Source organism: Chiloscyllium punctatum, chromosome 9, assembly GCF_047496795.1.
Source record: "Chiloscyllium punctatum isolate Juve2018m chromosome 9, sChiPun1.3, whole genome shotgun sequence".
In the NCBI taxonomy this organism is placed as follows: Eukaryota; Metazoa; Chordata; class Chondrichthyes; order Orectolobiformes; family Hemiscylliidae; genus Chiloscyllium; species Chiloscyllium punctatum.
The window spans coordinates 46,336,360-46,354,206 of record NC_092747.1 but is presented as its reverse complement, the minus strand read 5'-3'; the positions used below and the strand labels follow the sequence as shown (position 1 = coordinate 46,354,206).

The 17,847-nt window shown below is 40.3% G+C and overlaps 1 protein-coding gene across 3 annotated transcripts in view; it reads right to left on the bottom strand.

The window, feature by feature from the left end:
- cryl1 (crystallin, lambda 1) overlaps positions 1 to 17,847 on the bottom strand; it is a 100,706-nt gene that overhangs the window by 81,875 nt on the left and 984 nt on the right. For all 3 annotated transcript variants that reach the window (XM_072577406.1, XM_072577408.1, XM_072577407.1), the window contains exons 2-3: positions 6,866 to 7,037; positions 6,647 to 6,754 (exon numbers count right to left, since the gene is read on the bottom strand). In XM_072577406.1, the coding sequence (XP_072433507.1) occupies positions 6,647 to 6,754; positions 6,866 to 6,999 (242 nt within the window). In that variant the 5' untranslated portion in view covers positions 7,000 to 7,037. The remainder of the gene's footprint in view (positions 1 to 6,646; positions 6,755 to 6,865; positions 7,038 to 17,847) is intronic.

Genomic DNA, 17,847 nt, shown 5'->3' with positions numbered 1-17,847 from the left:
ATTCAGGATGGGCAAAAATAAATGCTGATCTTGCCAGGGAAGCCCACATACCATACAAGAGTAAAACTAAAATTCAACCTTTACTACATTCTTCCCTTTATGTAATATACCAGGCAAAATGTCCTCTTTGGCTTCACCCCTTCCCCAACTCCAAATCTTACAACTTTCTCTCGTGTCCATATTTCCTGTTATGCTCTTTGAGCTCACCTGATCAGTGAGATCCACCCACTTCACCCTTGAGCTCATTCTCACTAAACTGCTGTCCACTCAACTTACTGCTCTTGCATCCACGTTTATAATTTTATTAGTGGATCCCACTTCTCAGTACTGTCCTCTCTCCATCAAATCTGCTGTTCTCACCCCTTTCCTCAAAAAAAAAGGAAACAATCCTTGATCTTTCCAGCCTGGCTACTTATTTTCTACTTTGTTTTCCTAGACGCTGTTGAACTTGTGACACCTCTTAAATCTTACTTGAAGCACCAAGTTTAAAAACTTTCCAGAAGTGAGAGCTAAAAGTGCCAAAGTACAATAAAGGTAACTACCCGTTCTGTCTGCAGAGTTTGTCACAACAGACTTCAAATACCTCACTAAACCATTCCCCAGCTGGTTTGGATTACAGATTTGTTGCATTCTTACTTACCAAATGGCTTCTCTCTTTCTATTCTCAATTTTATTCTAGTTCCCCAAATAACTTTGTCTTCATCCTATTTCTCACCACCTACATGCTACCACTCAGTAACACCATGAAAAAACAGAATCAATTTCCACACATGGACAGCTAACATTCAGCTCTGCTTCACCATCATCCTTCGATTCTAACTAGTCAAGTATCTAGTACTGGATTACCTGCTGAAATTCAGGACTTTGCTACATCCAGACTTGACTATTACAATGAACTCTGGCTGGTATCCCATGTCCTACTTCTACAAACTTGACAGCATCCAAAATTCTGTTGTTTATGTCCTAATTTGCATCAAGTCTCATTCATATTAACTCATTGTTTAAAAAAAACCTCAATTTAAAAGTGGTCCTTTTGCTAAAATCTTTTCTTGGTTACTCCCCTCCCCATCTTCAGTTCCTCAAATATATGCACTCCTCCCATTTTCATCTTGTGAACATCACTGATTTCATTCTCTCCACCACTTGGAGTCACATCTTCAGCTGCTAAGGACTCAAGTTCTACAATTCTGTCTAAACCCATCCAGGTCTCTTTCTTCGAGAAACTCACTCCTTAAAACCCCCATCTTCTAATTAATTTTTAATCATCTGCCTTAATATCTCCTGGTGTGTGCCAACTTCTGTTCTATAACACTCTTGATGACAGCCTTGGGAAAATTACTACTCTTAAGATGTGATTTAAGTACAAATCAGAAAAGCTAACAATGTTAAGGTTTATTGTGATGGGAATTGAAAACAAGAGTAGGGAGGCTGTGCTCAAGTTATACTGGGCATTGATGAAACCATATCTGGAGTATGGGATACAGTATGGGTCACTGCACTTAAGAATGTTAATGCATTGGAAACAAATCAGAGATTGTTTACTGGACTAATACCTGGATTGAGCAGACTGCCTTATGAGGAAAAGCTACACATGCCTGGCCCGTATTCTCTGGGGTTTAGAAGAATCAGAGGTAACTTAATTGAAACATAAGATCCTGAGGGGACCTAACCAGGGGCATATTGAAAGCTTTCCTTTCATGGGAGAATGTAGAACTTGGGGCCATTGTTTAAAAACAAAGGGCTGCCCATTTAAAACAGAAATGAAGAAAGACTTTCTCTCAGTGGGTTGAGACACTTTGGAATTCCCTTTCTCAAAAGGCTGTGAATGCAGAATTTAAGGCAGAGTTAGATAGGTTCTTGATTACAAAAGGGGATGAAAGATTATAGGGAATATGCATAGCTGGAGAAAGGAGGTTAAAAATATCAGATGATATTATTGAATGGGAGAGAGGATTGAAGGGCTCAGTGGCCTTGTTTGCATAATGCTTGTGCAGAATCTATTGTTATGCACAGTATGATTAAAATGGTCTCTAAAATAGTAGATTTTCAACTTGATATTCAAAGGAACCTATCAGCATCTTTAACCATGCCTAAATCGATCAGAGAAATCCCACACCACCCTGAAGGATTTTCCTTGCTTAAAATATAGTTCATATAAAATCAGAAAGCAGAAGACTCCAGATTCTGGAAATCTGAAACAAAAACAGAAAATACTGCAAATACTTAGAGCTGGCAGCACCTGTGGAGAAAGTGGGGTGAGCAGGAAGAGAAAAAAAAAATAAATTAAATGGCAAATGGTTGGACAGTGTAAGCTTGGAAGAAATGGTAATGGGACAATTAAAATAAAACAAAAAGACTACTCTAGAAGAGGTAATAAATCCAAAAAAAAATCCAAATATTACTAACAGCTCCTGTCTACATATATGAGATTAATGAAGTAATGGGGCAGAAATCTGGATTTGAAATTGCTGAACTCAATATGGAACGAGAGAAGTGTGGGGAAAAAAAAAGATACTGTTTGTGTTGCTTACATTGAGCTTCAATGGATCAGTGCAGGGAATGAGGTCAAAGAGGTCAGAGTGAAAGTGAGTGGAGAATTTAAATGGATGCTGAAAGTTCATGTGCTCACAGATTTCATATCTTGCCCATGTGTACTTGCACAAAAGCTTAGTGTACAAATGCACACATGAATTGTGCTAGAGATTAGTAGTCCCAAAATCCTCAGTTGCTTCTATCTCAACCAATGGCAGCCAAACCTACACTTTAGAAAAAAGGATATCGAGGCCTTAAAAGAGGGTGCAATGCCAACTTACTAAAAATAAGGTACCACATCAAAAGCTTCAAGTATGAGGCAGGACTGAAGAAAGACAGTCCCACTGGGTGAGGGAAGGGAAAAGAGAAGAGAAGACATGGCAATAGAGGATGTAACAAGTAAAGCCTAAACAAAGGAAAGGAATGCGAGTGGGTTCACAATTTGAAGATGTCGAACTCATTAAGTCTGGAGGTTGTAAAGTGCCTATTCTGTTCCTGCCTCTGGATCAGGAGACCCAGGTTTAAGTCCCACCTGCTCCAGGGGTGTGTAATAACATCTCTGAGCAGATTGATTAGAAAATAGCTAGAAGTTCAATCTTTATTTGAATGCAGAAGTTATGTTGCAGTTAGGCAAAACCCTGATTAAAGCCTATTTGGAGTACTGTGAGCAGATCTGGGCACCACACCTGAGAAAGAATATATTGACCTTGGAGTTAGTAAATGTAGGTTTATAAGAATGATACTTGTACTTCAGGGGTTAGGGTATGAGGGGAGATTATACAGATAACAAAGGTTAGGTGAATTGGCCTTGCTAAATTGCCCATAGTATTAGGTGCAGGAGTAAATGTAGGGGTACGGTTGGGTTGTGCTTCGACGGATCGGCGTGGACTTGTTGGGCCGAAGGGTGTGTTTCCAATTTAAATTTAATTCTAATTTAATCTTTTTTAAAAAAATTACTGTAGATATCTTAAAACAGTAGATAAGAACAGGGGGAGGTTTGGCAGATGATCAAAAGGTGTAGTAGTGTGACAAGAATAAGTAAGGAGAAACTGTTTCTCGTAGCAGTAGAGTCACTAATCAGAGGAAAAGTTTTCATTAATTGGCTGAAGGACCAGGAATGATGAGGAAAACATTTCTGCAGCAAGTAGTGTTCTGACATGCACTAGCTAAAAACATTGAATCAAATTCACTAACAATAAAATGAGTTAAAATGGAAATGCCTCTAGACCCAGTTTTTGTTTCTTCTTCCATTTTGCTTTGATATTCTTTTTATCAGTTAGTTAATCATTCCTGACTTTCATTTCTCCCTTTCCTTCTTTGTTCACTTGCTTAAAACCTGTTAAATTTGCAAGTTTTTTTCTCCCCAATTATCAAAGTCCACAAACCAGAAACACGCACATTTTCTCTGTACAGCTGCTTGCAGGTATGACTATTTCCAGTATCTCCCTTTACTTTTTTTAAGTAAAAAGGCACAATGACTTGCCCCTTTAAGTCTGTCTCACCACTTAAAACAAACATGGCTGAATCGTATCTCACTGTCTTTGCTCAGTATTGCTTTTTCTTGATGAAAGCATTTCAATCTCAAATCTTAAAAATATCAATTGCCTATCATCCATAAGTTTTTAAGGGGATTGAATTAATTTTTTTTTAAAACAAAAACTGTGAGCAGCATGGTGGCACAGTGGTTAACACTGCTGTCTCACAGCACCAGGGTCCCAGGTTTGATTCCAGCCTCAGGCGACTGTCTGTGTGGAGTTTGCTCATACTCCCAGTGTCTGCGTGGGTTTCCTCTGGGTGCTCCGGTTTCCTCCCACAGTCCAAAAGTGTGCAGGTTAGGTGAATTGGCCATGCTAAATTGCCTGTGGTGTTAGGGGAGGGGTAAATGTAGGGGAATGGGTCTGGGTGGATTGCTCAGTGTGGACTTGTTGGACCGAAGGGCCTGTTTTCACACTGTAATTAATCTAAATCTTAAAAAAAAAATCTAATCTAACAACCATATTTCAACTACACTCCTCAAATAGGCAATTGAGTAGGAAAATTATTAGTAGCAAAGAATCATAGACAAAACAAGTTACAAAACAATGTTGCAGTAATTCAGCAATTACTTGTGATCATATTTACTATACTGTAGAGATAAATAGCAAGATCAATATAAATTTGTGGAATTAATTTTTCACCTGAAGAGTCCAATCCAAAATTAAGAGCAGTAGATGGTCAAAATATTGACGAGATAAAAATACTCTGTGGTAACACTTAGCATTGTTAAGTATAGCTTTCTATTACATTCCAATTCTGTCTTCATGCTTCTGCCCTATTGTTATGTACTTCCTCAGAGGCAAGTTTTTTTTCTGCATCTATCCTTGTTCATATGCTTTTATCGTAGCTTTCTAAACCATGTAGAAGTAAATTAACTGATATATTTCTGGTGAATCCGCTTGAACACCAAGTTTAACATATCTGTCTTCAGGATCACTACCCAAAACTGAATGTACTGTGACAAGGTATTACAAAGCAAAACATAATTCCTTCACTTTGAATTTCAGTTCCTTTGAAGTAAAAGTGTCAGCATTCCATTAACTTTGACTATTTTGTTGGAAATTTGTTTGATTTCCAAAACACTTTTGAAAAGATAAACTAAGTTGTGAGACATTAAACTAATATATAAATATAGATATAGCAGCTTGGTAATCAGATAAAGAATCAAGGAATACAATTGATGGGTGTTGATTTGAGTTTAGGAAGGCTCAATCAGCTTATCACAGATCAATTTTGGTAGCAGTTTATTTTGTTCTTTGAGATGAAGCATTGCTAGCATTTATTACCCATGCCAAATGAGATAAATATTAAATAAATTAAGCTGGTATGACTGTATTATCCAGATGATGTAGTTAACTTCCTTTTTTGCATACAGCTACCAACAGGAGTGTGAATTTATCAAAAGTAGGGAATACTCAAAGCAAAATATCACCTCTACATACATTCATAACTGACTACACAAGAACAACACCAGCTGCCTCAGAGGAGAGGGATGCTACATGTTAATTCATTCTGAGAGAAAATGAAGACTGAAGATGCTAGAGTTCAGAGTTGAAAAGTATGGCACTGGAAAACCACAGGTCAGGCAGCATCAGAGGAGCAAGGGACATTTCCGGGACAGCACTTCATCAGGAATGTGATGATGTTAATTCATACTACCTTATAGGGACAAGATCATAAATCCTGAGAACAATGCTAACTAAAGCCATATTGTATTTAATTTATTCAATACATTAGCTATCTTATGCTCTTAGTTTTTCACTTTAAAGGTAATCCAAAATTATTTCAAATTTAATCACTGGATAATCTCAGTAAATTTATGATTACAAGTAATTGATGCTAAATTACTGCAACATTAATGCCATGCATTTGTACGTTATCCTGTCAATGATTCCTTACTTCTAATTATTTTCCTATTCAATATTTAAGTGCTGCTGTGATGTTCTTAAAGTTAATGAACAATTAAGTGTTCAAAATTTTACTCTCTGTTTTGGATAAAATGGATTAATTAACTTGACTCGTTGTTTGCAAAGATCCTGATGCGAGGTCGAAGTGCTCATATAGTTCCAATTGCTTAATGCAAGACAGGTTCACCAACCAACTCACAAGGGAGAAGCTGACTATTAAAGCCCAGTGGTTCTTTAAAAGGAGGGCTTCAGCTGAATAACTAAGTTAATAGTATACACGGATGGGGGTTTGGCCAAGTGAACTGGAATTCCTTCAGTTGGTGCCTTTGGTTGCTGTCAGAGTACTGATTCTAATACTCTTCTGCATGGCTCAAGTTTTATTGAAGCATTCTGGACAATGTTTTCCTGATCTCTGAAACCTTGTGTTACACAATCGTCACCACCGTTTCATTATTTTACAAAATAAAAATCAAAGTTATACATTATGTACATGAATTAATGACAGTTAAGAATTGAAATAAAATGAAAAGGGACAAAAACAAATTGCTGGAAAAAGGTCAGGTCTGGCAACATCTGTGGAGAAAAATCAGAGTTAATGTTTCGGGTCCGGTGACTCTTCCTCAGAACTATTGAAAGGACCGTTTCTATGAATTTCGTGCATCACACCGTACCTTATACTTTCAATTGCGGAAGAAACCTGTTGCTGAACAGTATCATAAAGAACGACTTTGTAACCTGCGCTTGCAAACAACATGGCCCAGCTCCGTCCAACGATTCCACTAGAAAATACAATATTTTGTAACAATGAATCTATCGCACACTCCAACAACAGGCCAAACGTTTTAAAGAAGGACCCGTACATCTCTTCTAATTTTAGACAAAACAATTACCTTCCCACGATTAAAATGCTGGCCTTTTTACAGTCACTCATGTTTGTTGTTCTGAAGTAAGACCAGAAGTTCCGACGCGAGGCCGCTGGAGCCCGCCCCCGGGGTGGAGCCAAACTGTCAGCGTGTCGACCCATAGGCTGGACTCTCCATCATTGAAACAGGACACAGCAGGCTGTTAATAGAGTAAAGCAGTCACAGGGTCGGGAATACAAGCGAAATCCAAGAATGGTTGTTCACTTTCATCGGATATATGGTGACAAAAAGCACGAAGAGACGTAAGCGAAGTGCTAATATAATTCCAGTTGCTTAATGCAAGACAGGTTCACAAGCCAACTCACAAGGAGGAAGCTGACTAAACTTCGACCTCTCATCCGGATCTTTGCGAACAACCAGTCAAGTTAGTTAATCCATTTTTGGCCGTTTATCCAAAACCGAGAATAAAATTTTGAACACGTAATTTTTTTTCCTCCAGATAGATGCAAATACTGTAGGAATGTGCGTTGCCCACCACTTTGTACAACCTCAGGACTGCCTGTATTACAGCCAACAACGCAAAAGACTTTTGACGAGTTGTCACTGCGATAAAGTAGGAAATTGAGCAATTTTCACACACTAGTATTTATAAAATCAGACAACCCACTTCAATAGGCAGCCAAACGTCCGAGTTTGTACCAGGCAGGTTTTTGACTAGTTATAGGATGGCCAAGGAAGGGTCACCGGACCCGAAACGTTAACTCAGATTTCTCTTTACAGATGCTGCCAGACCCCGCGCTGAGCTTTTCCAGCAACTTCTGTTTTTGTTTCCGATTTACGGCATTCGCAGTTCATTCGGGTTTTTTTAAAAATGGAAAACCAAGTTTCTTTTCAATACAGTTTTTTTTCCCACCCACTCTCTCTCTCTCTCATATGGTGCTGAACATTCAAGCATTTGGCGTAATCACATATTACATGCGAAGCTACAAACCCAATTAGAGGATGTTTGTGCTTAATTAACTGCATATGGAGGTCAGGGAAATTCTTTGATCAGTACTCACAGACCTCGACGATTCCCCCTACAGCTACAGCACGGTTTCTACACAACCGCGTGGAACATTTTTGTTCTGTCAAAAAAAAACGGCAGGTCAAATCCAATCTAGTCAAAATGGCATAAAAATAAAAGTTTCAGCTACAAGACTAAAACAAGCCTTCCTACTTTTCAAACAGTGGAAGTAGAATGCAACATATGGGGCTGAGTAGTCCCACACAAAAAAAAAGCCGATCAGATCTGCATCCTGCAAGATCCAGTCATGAAAGGTGATGGACAATTAAACGATTAAGAAAAGGAGGCTCCTCAAAGCCACATCCGCAATGATGGAGAAGGAATCCAGCTCAGTGCAAAAGGCTAAAGCACTTGCATTAAATTTCAGTCAGGAATGCTGAGTAGATAATCCATCTGATCCTTCAGTATCCAGGACCACAGATACCAGTCGTCTTCAACTAATTTGATTCACTGACAGAATTCCAGCAAAAGTAATGAAGATTTGTGCTCCTGAACTAGCCACACTCCTAGACAAGTTGTCTCAGTACAGTTACAACACTGGTTTCAATGTGGAAAATTGACCAGTTATGTCCAAGACACAAGTGCAGGACAAATCCAACATCACCTGATACCATTATATCAATCTGGCCTCAATCAGTAAAAAGTGACGAAAGGGTCATTAACTGTGCTAGCAAGTGACACTTGCAAAAGGAATACGCTGCTCACTGATGTGCAGATTGGGTTCCACTGGCTCCAAATGATATCATTATGATTTTGGTTAAAACATGGACAAAAGAGCAAAAAAGAGTAAAACATGGACAAAAGAGGTGAGGCATGAATGACAGACCTTGGCACAAAGAGAGCATTTGACTGAGCATGACATCATGGGTCGCTAACAAAATTGAAGTCAATAGGAATTAAAGAGAAAAATTTGCACTGGTTGGAATAATAGTTTGTGCAAAAATAAGATTGTTGTTGTTGTAGGTCAATCAACTCAGCTCCAGGACATCACTTCAGGAACTCCTTAAAGTAGTGTTATAAGACCAAACATCTTCAGCTGCTTCAATGACCTTTCCTTCATTATGGAGTCAGAAGTGGTGATATTTGCTGATGATTACACAAGGTTCAACCTTATTCACAATAATGAAGCAGTCCATGTTTATATGCAACATGACCTAGACAACATCCAGGCTAGGACTGATAAGAGTTTCATAACATTTGTGCCTCACAAACAACAGACATGATTATCTCTAAGCCATTGCCACTTAATATTCAATGATATTACCACTGCTGAACCCCCCACTATCTATGTCTTAGGGTTAATAAAGAATCTTGACTCAACATATAAATACTGAAAAAAAATGCTGGCGATCACAGTGGGTCAGGCAGCATCTATGGAGAAAAAGCAAGCTAACATTTCGAGTCCTGATGACTCTTCATCAGAACTGACATGGAGTATGGCGGGGAGCAGCATTCATGTAATAGTTGGGGGGGGGTGGTGGGAAGTGGAGTGCTGAGGGAAAAAGGATGTTGATACATTCTGATCATTTAATCTGAACTAAGAATGGCAGAACAATGGTGTGACTAACTGCCAGACTGGAAAAGAACAGACAGTCCCACTGGGGTGGGGGACGAGAGAGAGGACATGGTAACAGAGAATGTAACAAGTAAAGCTAAAAGATAGTAAAGGAATGGGAGTGGGTTCACAATTTGAAGGTGTTGAACTCAATATTAAGTCCAGAAGGTTGTACAGTACCTAGTCTGAAGATGAGATGTTGTTAAGACAATAAGACCATAAGACATAGGAGTGGAAGTAAGGCCATTCAGCTCATCGAGTCCACTCCGCCATTCAATCATGGCTGATAGGCATTTCAACTCCACTTACCCACATTCTCCCCGTAGCCCTTAATTCCTTGTTCCTCCAGTTTGCGCTGTAATTCACTGGAGCATTGCAGCATGCCGAGGATAGACAAGTGAGCATGTGAGCAGGACTCTTAAAATCACCGGCTTTGGGAAGGTCGGAGTCATGCTTGCGCATGGACAGGAGGTGTACTGCAAAGCACACCTAGTCCGTGTTTGGCTTCTCCAGCCATATAAATAAGGTGGCTACAGAAGTAGTTTAGAGACTGGGAATTTTGTGATAAGTAACTCACCTTCTGTCTTCTCAATACCTGTCAACCATCTACAAGGCACTTATCTGGATGGATGCAACTCCAACAACATTCAAGCTTAAAAACATCCAAGACAAACCAGCCCATTTGACTGGCACTCCATCCTCCACCTTCAACATTCACCCCTCTATCAGTGCACTACTGGCAGTGGTGTGTACCATCCACAAAATCCACTGCAGTAGCTCACCCAGGCTCCTGCAACAGTAGAGTCATAGAGATGTACAGCATGGAAACAGACCCATCAGTCCAACCCATCCATGCCAACCAGATATCCCAATCCAATCTAGTCACACCTGCCAGCACCCGGCCCATATCCCTCCAAACCCTCCCTATTCATATACCCATCCAAATGCCTCTAAAATGTTGCAATTGTACTAGTCTCCACCACTTCTTCTGGATCTCATTCCATACACGTACCACCCTCTCTGTGAAAACGTTGCCCCTAAGGTCTCTTTTATATCTTTCCCCTCTCACCCTAAACCTATGCCCTCTAGTTCTGGACTCCCTGATGCCAGGGAAAAGACTTTGCCTATCCATGCCCCTCATCATTTTGTAAACCTCTAAGATCACCCCTCAACCTCCGATGCTCCAGGGAAAACAGCCCCAGCCTGTTCAGCCTCTCCCTATAGCTCAAATCCTCCAACCCTGGCAGCATCCTTGTAAATCTTATCTGAACCCTTTCAAGTTTCACAACATCTTTCCAATAGGAAGGAGACCAGAATTGCACACAATATTCCAACAGTGGTCTAACCAATGTCCTGGACAGTTGCAACATGACCTCCCAACTCCTGTACTCAATACTCTGACCAATCAAGGAAAGCATACCAAATGCCTTCTTCACTATCCTATCTACCTGCGACTCCACTTTCAAGGAGCTATGAACCTGCACTCCAAGGTCTCTTTGTTCAGCAACACTCCCCAGGACCTCACCATTAAGTGTATAAGTCCTGCTAAGATTTGCTTTTCTAAAATGCAGCAACTCACATTTATCCAAATTAAATTCCATCTGACACTCTCAGCCCATTGGCCCATCTGGTCAACATCCTGTTGTACTCGGTGGTAACCCTCTTCACTGTCCACTACACCTCCAATTTTGGTGTCATCTGCAAACTTACCAACTGTACCTCTTATGTTCGCACCCAAATCACCGATTCTTTTGGCACTCCACTGGTCACAGGCGTCCAGTCTGAAAAACAACCCTCCACCACCACACCCTGTCTTCTACCTTTGAGCCATTTCTGTATCCAAATGGCGAGTTTTCCCTGTATTCCATGAGAGCTAACCTTGCTCACCAGTCTCCCATGAGGAACTTTGTCGAACGCCTTACTGAAGTCCATTTGGATCACATCTACCGCTCTGCCCTCATCAATCCTCTTTGTTACTTCTTCAAAAGACTCAATCAAGTTTGTGAGACATGATTTCCCACACACAAAGCAATGTTGACTATCCCTAATCAGTCCTTGCCTTTCCAAATACATGTACCTCCTGTCCCTCAGGATTCCCTCTTACAACTTGCCCACCACTGACGTCAGGCTCACTGGTCTATAGATCCCTGGCTCGTCCTTACCACCCTTCTTAAAAAGTAGCTTATAACTTTGCAATCTCTGCCATCTAGAAATCTAAGAGCAGCAGATGTACAGGAACTCTGACTCATGCAGGTTTCCCTTCAGTATCTTGACATGAAACTATATTGTTCCTTCAGTGTCATGGGTTAAAATCCTGGAAATGTCTTAACAGTGCTATGGATGTCCCTATACCTTGGACCATTAACCTAGATTGAGGCTTCAAGGAGCCCATTGTGTCTGGAGTAGGGCTATTCTGCCTGGATCAGGGCAGGGTGTGGGACCATGGGTCCCGGCCAAGAATAAGGACATATCTGTCTTGGTCCCTCCCCTTATACCAGATTGCAGTCGTTCAAAAAGTCAGCCAATCATCACTTTCTCCAGGGAAATTAGGGATGAGTGTTAAATACTGTCTTAGCCAAAGCCTTATCCCATGTATGAGTATTGTAAAAACTTTTTCAATCATTCTCCTCCTTGTTGTTAGTAAAGTGATGGGCATTATCAAATGACACTTGCATACGCTGTGATATAAGGGAAAGAATAACTATTCCTGACATTGATAAGGTAATTAACGTCAATAGAGATCACCGGAAAAATTCTTTAGTGGTTGAAGTTATGCCTGGAACAAAGTGAGACAGTTGTGCTCATTGAAAACCAATCTCCTCAGTACTAACTCATTGCTGCAGGTATTTCATTTTTCATTGCAATTACTTCGTAAATGCAGTGCCTCTTTTTTCTGAAAGCCAGAGTTAACTTTACACTATTTAGATGTCTAATTAAATCACTAGTGATGAATAAAACTTGTTGATTGTAATAAAAACCAACCTGGTTCACTAATGGGAAGGAAAACTGCTAACTCTAACTGCATGGGATTCCAGACTCACAGCAATGTGATTGACATGAACCAGTTCTCTGAAAATGGCCGAGCAAGCCACAGATCAGCATCAGAACACTTAAAGTACAGTTGCTCAAATAATGAAACAATGTCTTTGTATGAAGCAAGACATAGACAGCTTGCTTGAAGACTGGAATGGCAAATAGCACTTTTGTCAGTCAATACTTCAACAAAAGAGAGTATAAGTATCTCCACTTCAATTGCCTTTGTCTTGAATTGCATCAATCTGGGGGATCACCATTGAACACTAGACACTGAAGTAGAACAGCTGCATAGCCTGTGCCAATGCCATGCTGTAGGGTATACTATTGACAGGATGTACCTTGAGAGTTTGCCAAGTGTTCTTCAGCAGCACCTCCCAAACCCGTGTCTGCCACCAACCAGAAACATTTCTTCTAAGTGCACCTGGCAAGTCACACAGCATTGCTTCATTGTTGCCACATCAAAATTCTGTAAGTCCTTACCAAACACCATTGTCGAAATAGGGTAGAACGGCCATACACCCCTTCTTTGCAGTTCCTGGAAATGAGAACTAAATGACAGCATTTCCAGTGATGCCCCATATCTAAAGGCAGTGTCTCCCAAACTTTTTCCCATTGACCCCACACTGAGGCTTTCAAATGGAAAGAACTGGATGAGAGAGTTTCTGTTCAAGCAGGAGTACACGTACTGTAATTTGGTTGCATTGGGGTTCCTGGCATGTGAAGAAAATCAACTAGATGTGTTACAGCATAAGCAAGTTTGTACAATTTTAATTTAAAAATGAAAAATCAAAGTGATATTTGGATTTTGATCAGAATAACCAGACTATCTCCCAAATAATCATTTCTCAAGCCCAACTCCACAAAGTCCTAGCTTATATAGGCATTCTATCCCTTGAGATTCAGCCTAAAGTGACTGTCAAACTTTCAAATTAAAGTGGTATGGATTTAATTTGGAAGAGTTCCATGCAAAAGCACAGTTATGATTAAGTGAGTTTTAGAACATCCAGAAGAATTAATGGGCAGGGTGCATTTCATTGTTCGTCAACCACCAGTAGCCCGATTGGGCAGGTGGAGGTATTGGGGGTCAGGGATTAAAGGGGCAGGGAGCGGTAACAGGGTGTTCTGGGTGGATTCCTGATTGCTGGAATGAGGTGGTGTGGATCAGATAGTAGTTCTAGTGAAGAACATTTGGTGATTTGAAACAGTCCAGTAGTGGTCCCATATATGGGAAATAAACAAATCATGAAGTTTACTTTTCTTGTAGCTTAGGTCTGAAGGAAGCACTCCTGCTTCTCCTGCCCAAAAAGGAGTGCTGTAAAAGGAACATAATTTGTGTTTGAGTTTTTTGATATCCTTTAAAGCTACTATATTTCCCAAGGTCTGGGAAACCTAGACACTTGTGGTTTAAAAAGGGAATGACCATTAACATGAAGGCACACAATAATAAATATTGAAATGACCAACCCAGTTCCTGCAGACAACCTGGTCACTCAGCTTTATTAAGAATTAGAAATGGGCAGGCTTACATGAAGGTGTACTGTGTCAGAAAAAGAAGTCTCTGTTATAGAAAAAAATTGTTTGAAAATTAGGTTTTTTACATTCCATGTCAGAGGACAAGAGTTCCTGCAACTTGATGTGTATACTTTTCACGTAAAGACAGTGCTGGATAGTTCAGTCTTGAGGGATAATTTGAAAAAAAAAAGTGAAATAAATGATAAACTGTAAGGGGCAACTGAAGATGGTAGGACTAAATGTCTGCTTTGATCTGCAGACATTCAGAAACTGTGAAGATGTCCCTAAACAACAATGTGGAAGTGCCGGTGTTGTACTGGGGTGAACAAAGTCAGAAGTCACATGACACCAGGTTATAGTCCAACAGGTTTATTTGAAATCACAAGCTTTCAGAGTACTGCTCCTTCATCACTTGGAGTGCTCTGAAGGATAGGTGATTTCAAATAAATCTGTTGAACTATGACCTGGTGTCATGTAAGTTCAGACTTTCTCCAAAACAATATTATGGTTTAATGACATTAGGAATTACTTAGAAAGCAAAGCAAGTAGCCAAAACAAAGAGAATGGTTGAAACAAGAAATTCTAAAGTCAGGAGAATAGACAACCTTTGTTTCAGGCATGATTGGGAGCCTGAAACAGTATTTCTTTTTCTTGTGTTAGGGTGAAGGCTATTTTGGAATTGTGAGAAAGTGGTCAAAATTCATGTATATTGGAACCAGAGAGTTATGGAAATTATGAGCATAGCAACAGGTCCCTTGATTCAATATGTAGAAAGTGAGGACTGCTAATGCTGGAGAGTCAGAGTCAAAAAGCATGGCGCTGGAAAAGCACAGCAGAATAGTTTATGTTAGTGTTTTCCCCTCAACAAGTCCCTCCTACCACCTGACTTCATGTTATCCTAAAACACATTTCATTCACTTGTCCCTCATGTAATTACCTCTAAATAAGAACTAGAATTGGGTGTAGGCCAATAGAGTCAGTCATGGAGACGTACAGCGTTGAAACAGATCCTTTGGTCCAACTTGTCCATGCCAACTAGATATCCCAACCCAATCTAGTCCCACTTGCCAGCACCCAGCCCATATCCCTCTAAACCCTTCCTATTCATATACTCATCCAGATGCCTTTTAAATGTTGCTATTGTACTAGCCTCCACCACTTCCTCTGGCAGCTCATTCAATACATGTACCACCCTCTAAGTGAAAAAGGTCACCTCTTAGGTCTCTTTTATATCTTTCCCTCTCACCCTAAAACTATGCCCTCTAGTTCTGGACTCCCCACCCCACGGAAAGGACTTTGTCTATTTATTGTATCCATGCCCATCATGATTTTATAAATCTCTGTAAGGTCACCCCTCAGCCTCGTTGGAGGGAAAACAGGCCTACCCTGTTCAGCCTCTCCCTATAGCTCAAATCCTCCAACCCTGGCAACATCCTTGTAAATCTTTTCTAAATCCTTTCAAGTTTTACAACATCTTTCCGGTAGGAAGGAGACCAGAATTGCACACAATATTCCAACCAATGTCCTGTACAGCTGCAACATGACCTCCCAACTCCTGTACTCAATACTCTGACCAATAAAGGAAAGCATACCAAATGCCTTCTTTACTATCCTATCTACCTGTGACTCCACTTTCAAGGAGCTATGAACCTGCATTCCAAGGTCTCTTTGTTCAGCAACACTCCCAAGGATCTTGCCATTAAGTGTATAAGTCCTGCTAAGATTTGCTTTCCCAAAATGCAGCAACTCGCATTTATCTAAATTAAACTCCATCTGCCACCTCTCAGCCCATTGGCTCATCTGATCAAGATCCTGTTGTAATCTGAGGTAACCTGCTTTGCTGTCCACTACACCTCCAATTTTGATGTCATCTGCAAACTTACTAACTATATGTCTTATGCTCGCATCCAAATCATTTATATAAATGACAAAACGTAGAGGACCCAGCACCGATCCTTGTGGCACTCCACTGGTCACAGGCCTGCAGTCTGAAAAACAACCCTCCACCATCACGCTCTGTCTTCTACCTTTGATTCAGTTCTGTATCCAAATGGCGAGTTCTCCCTGTATTCCGAGAGACCTAACCTTGCTCACCAGTCTCCCATGGGGAACCTTGTTGAACGCCGTACTGAAGTCCATATAGATCACATCTACTGCTCTGCCCTCATCAATCCTCTTTGTTACTTCTTCAAAAACCTCAATCGAGTTTGTGAAACATGATTTCCCACATAAAGCCATGTTGACTATTCCTAATCAGTCCTTGCCTTTCCAAGTACATGTACATCCTGTCCCTCAGGATTCCCTCCAAAACTTGCCCACTATCAGGCTCTTTGGTCTATAGTTCCCTGGTTTGTCCTTACCACCTTTCTTAAACAGTGGCACCACATTAGTCAACCTCCAGTCTTCCAGCACCTCAAAGTGGCTATCGATGATACAAATATATCAGTAAGAGGCCCAGCAATCACTTTAATGGTTTAAATGGAGAGGAATTTATTAAGTGTGTACAGGAAACTTTTCTGATTCAGTATGTGGATGCAACTACTGGAGAAGGTGCAAAACTTGACCTACTCTTGGGAAATAAGGCAGGGCAGGTGACGGAGGTGTGAGTGGGGGAGCACTTTGGGGCCAGTGACCATAATTCTATTAGTTTTAAAATTGTGATGGAAAAGAATAGACCAGATCTAAAAGCTGAAGTTCTAAATTGGAGGAAGGCCAATTTTGACGGTATTATGCAAGAACTTTCAAAAGCTGATTGGGCACAGATGTTCGCAGGTAAATGACAGCTGGAAAATCAGCCCTTAAAAATTGCTCTGCCTGATATGATCATCTACTTTCAATTTTATCTTCCCCAAGTCACTCAATATTTCTTAAAATAAAGATGGTGAAACTCAGAAGGTCTGGCAGCATCTTTAGGGAGAAAAAGAACCACTGGACTCAAAACATTAACTCTTTCTTCCCAAAGATGCCACCAGATCTACTGTTTTGCCTGCAATTTCTGCTTTTTGCATATCTCCAGCATACACAAATCTGTGTTTTCTTAGATATTACTCGATATCAATATTATCCTTAAAGTTATTGATCAATGCCCAACTTAGCTAAACCATCCTGGGATAACCAGAATCGGTCCTACTATACTGAGAAAGGGATGTTTGAGAAGTTTACAGAGTCTGTGAAATTAAGTATTAGTTTTAAAAATGAGTTTCTTATTGTTTGTGAGGCTTATAGACAAGTAACATCAAAAATATTTCCTTCTCCACAAGGACTACCAAACCTGCTGAGAATGTCCAGCATTTTCTGTGTTCTGATTCATGAATCAAGAACTTAAAATAGTGGACAGGTTAATGCGACTTAAATGGGACTCCAGGGAAGAGGGAGGGAATTTTGTTTCTGGGGAATGAGAGAAGATTACAGCAAAGGAATTTAATCTGGGTAAAGGTGGCACCAGGATTCTCTTGTAGAGAGCAAATAGAGCAGTTATCTATTAAATGTTAAATGTCACACAACACCAGATCCAATAGATATATTTGAAAGCACTAGCTTTCAGAGCTACGCTCCTTCATCAGGTGGTTGTAGAGGTTAAGATCATGCTCACAGAATTTATAGCCAAAGGAGTCCAGTATCATGGAGATGTGATACAGTAAACAACTCAGATTAACACTTTCATCTTTTATAATGGTTGAGAATGTGTTTAAAAAAAGTTCTGGGATTTACATATCAAAAACCAGAAACCAGCATTTTCTGGTTGATAGGTTGACGGGGGTTCGGGGAAATTGTGATAGGTTGGAGGGGACGGTGGAGTGGATAAGTGGGAAGGAAGATGAAGAGGTAGCACAGTTCATG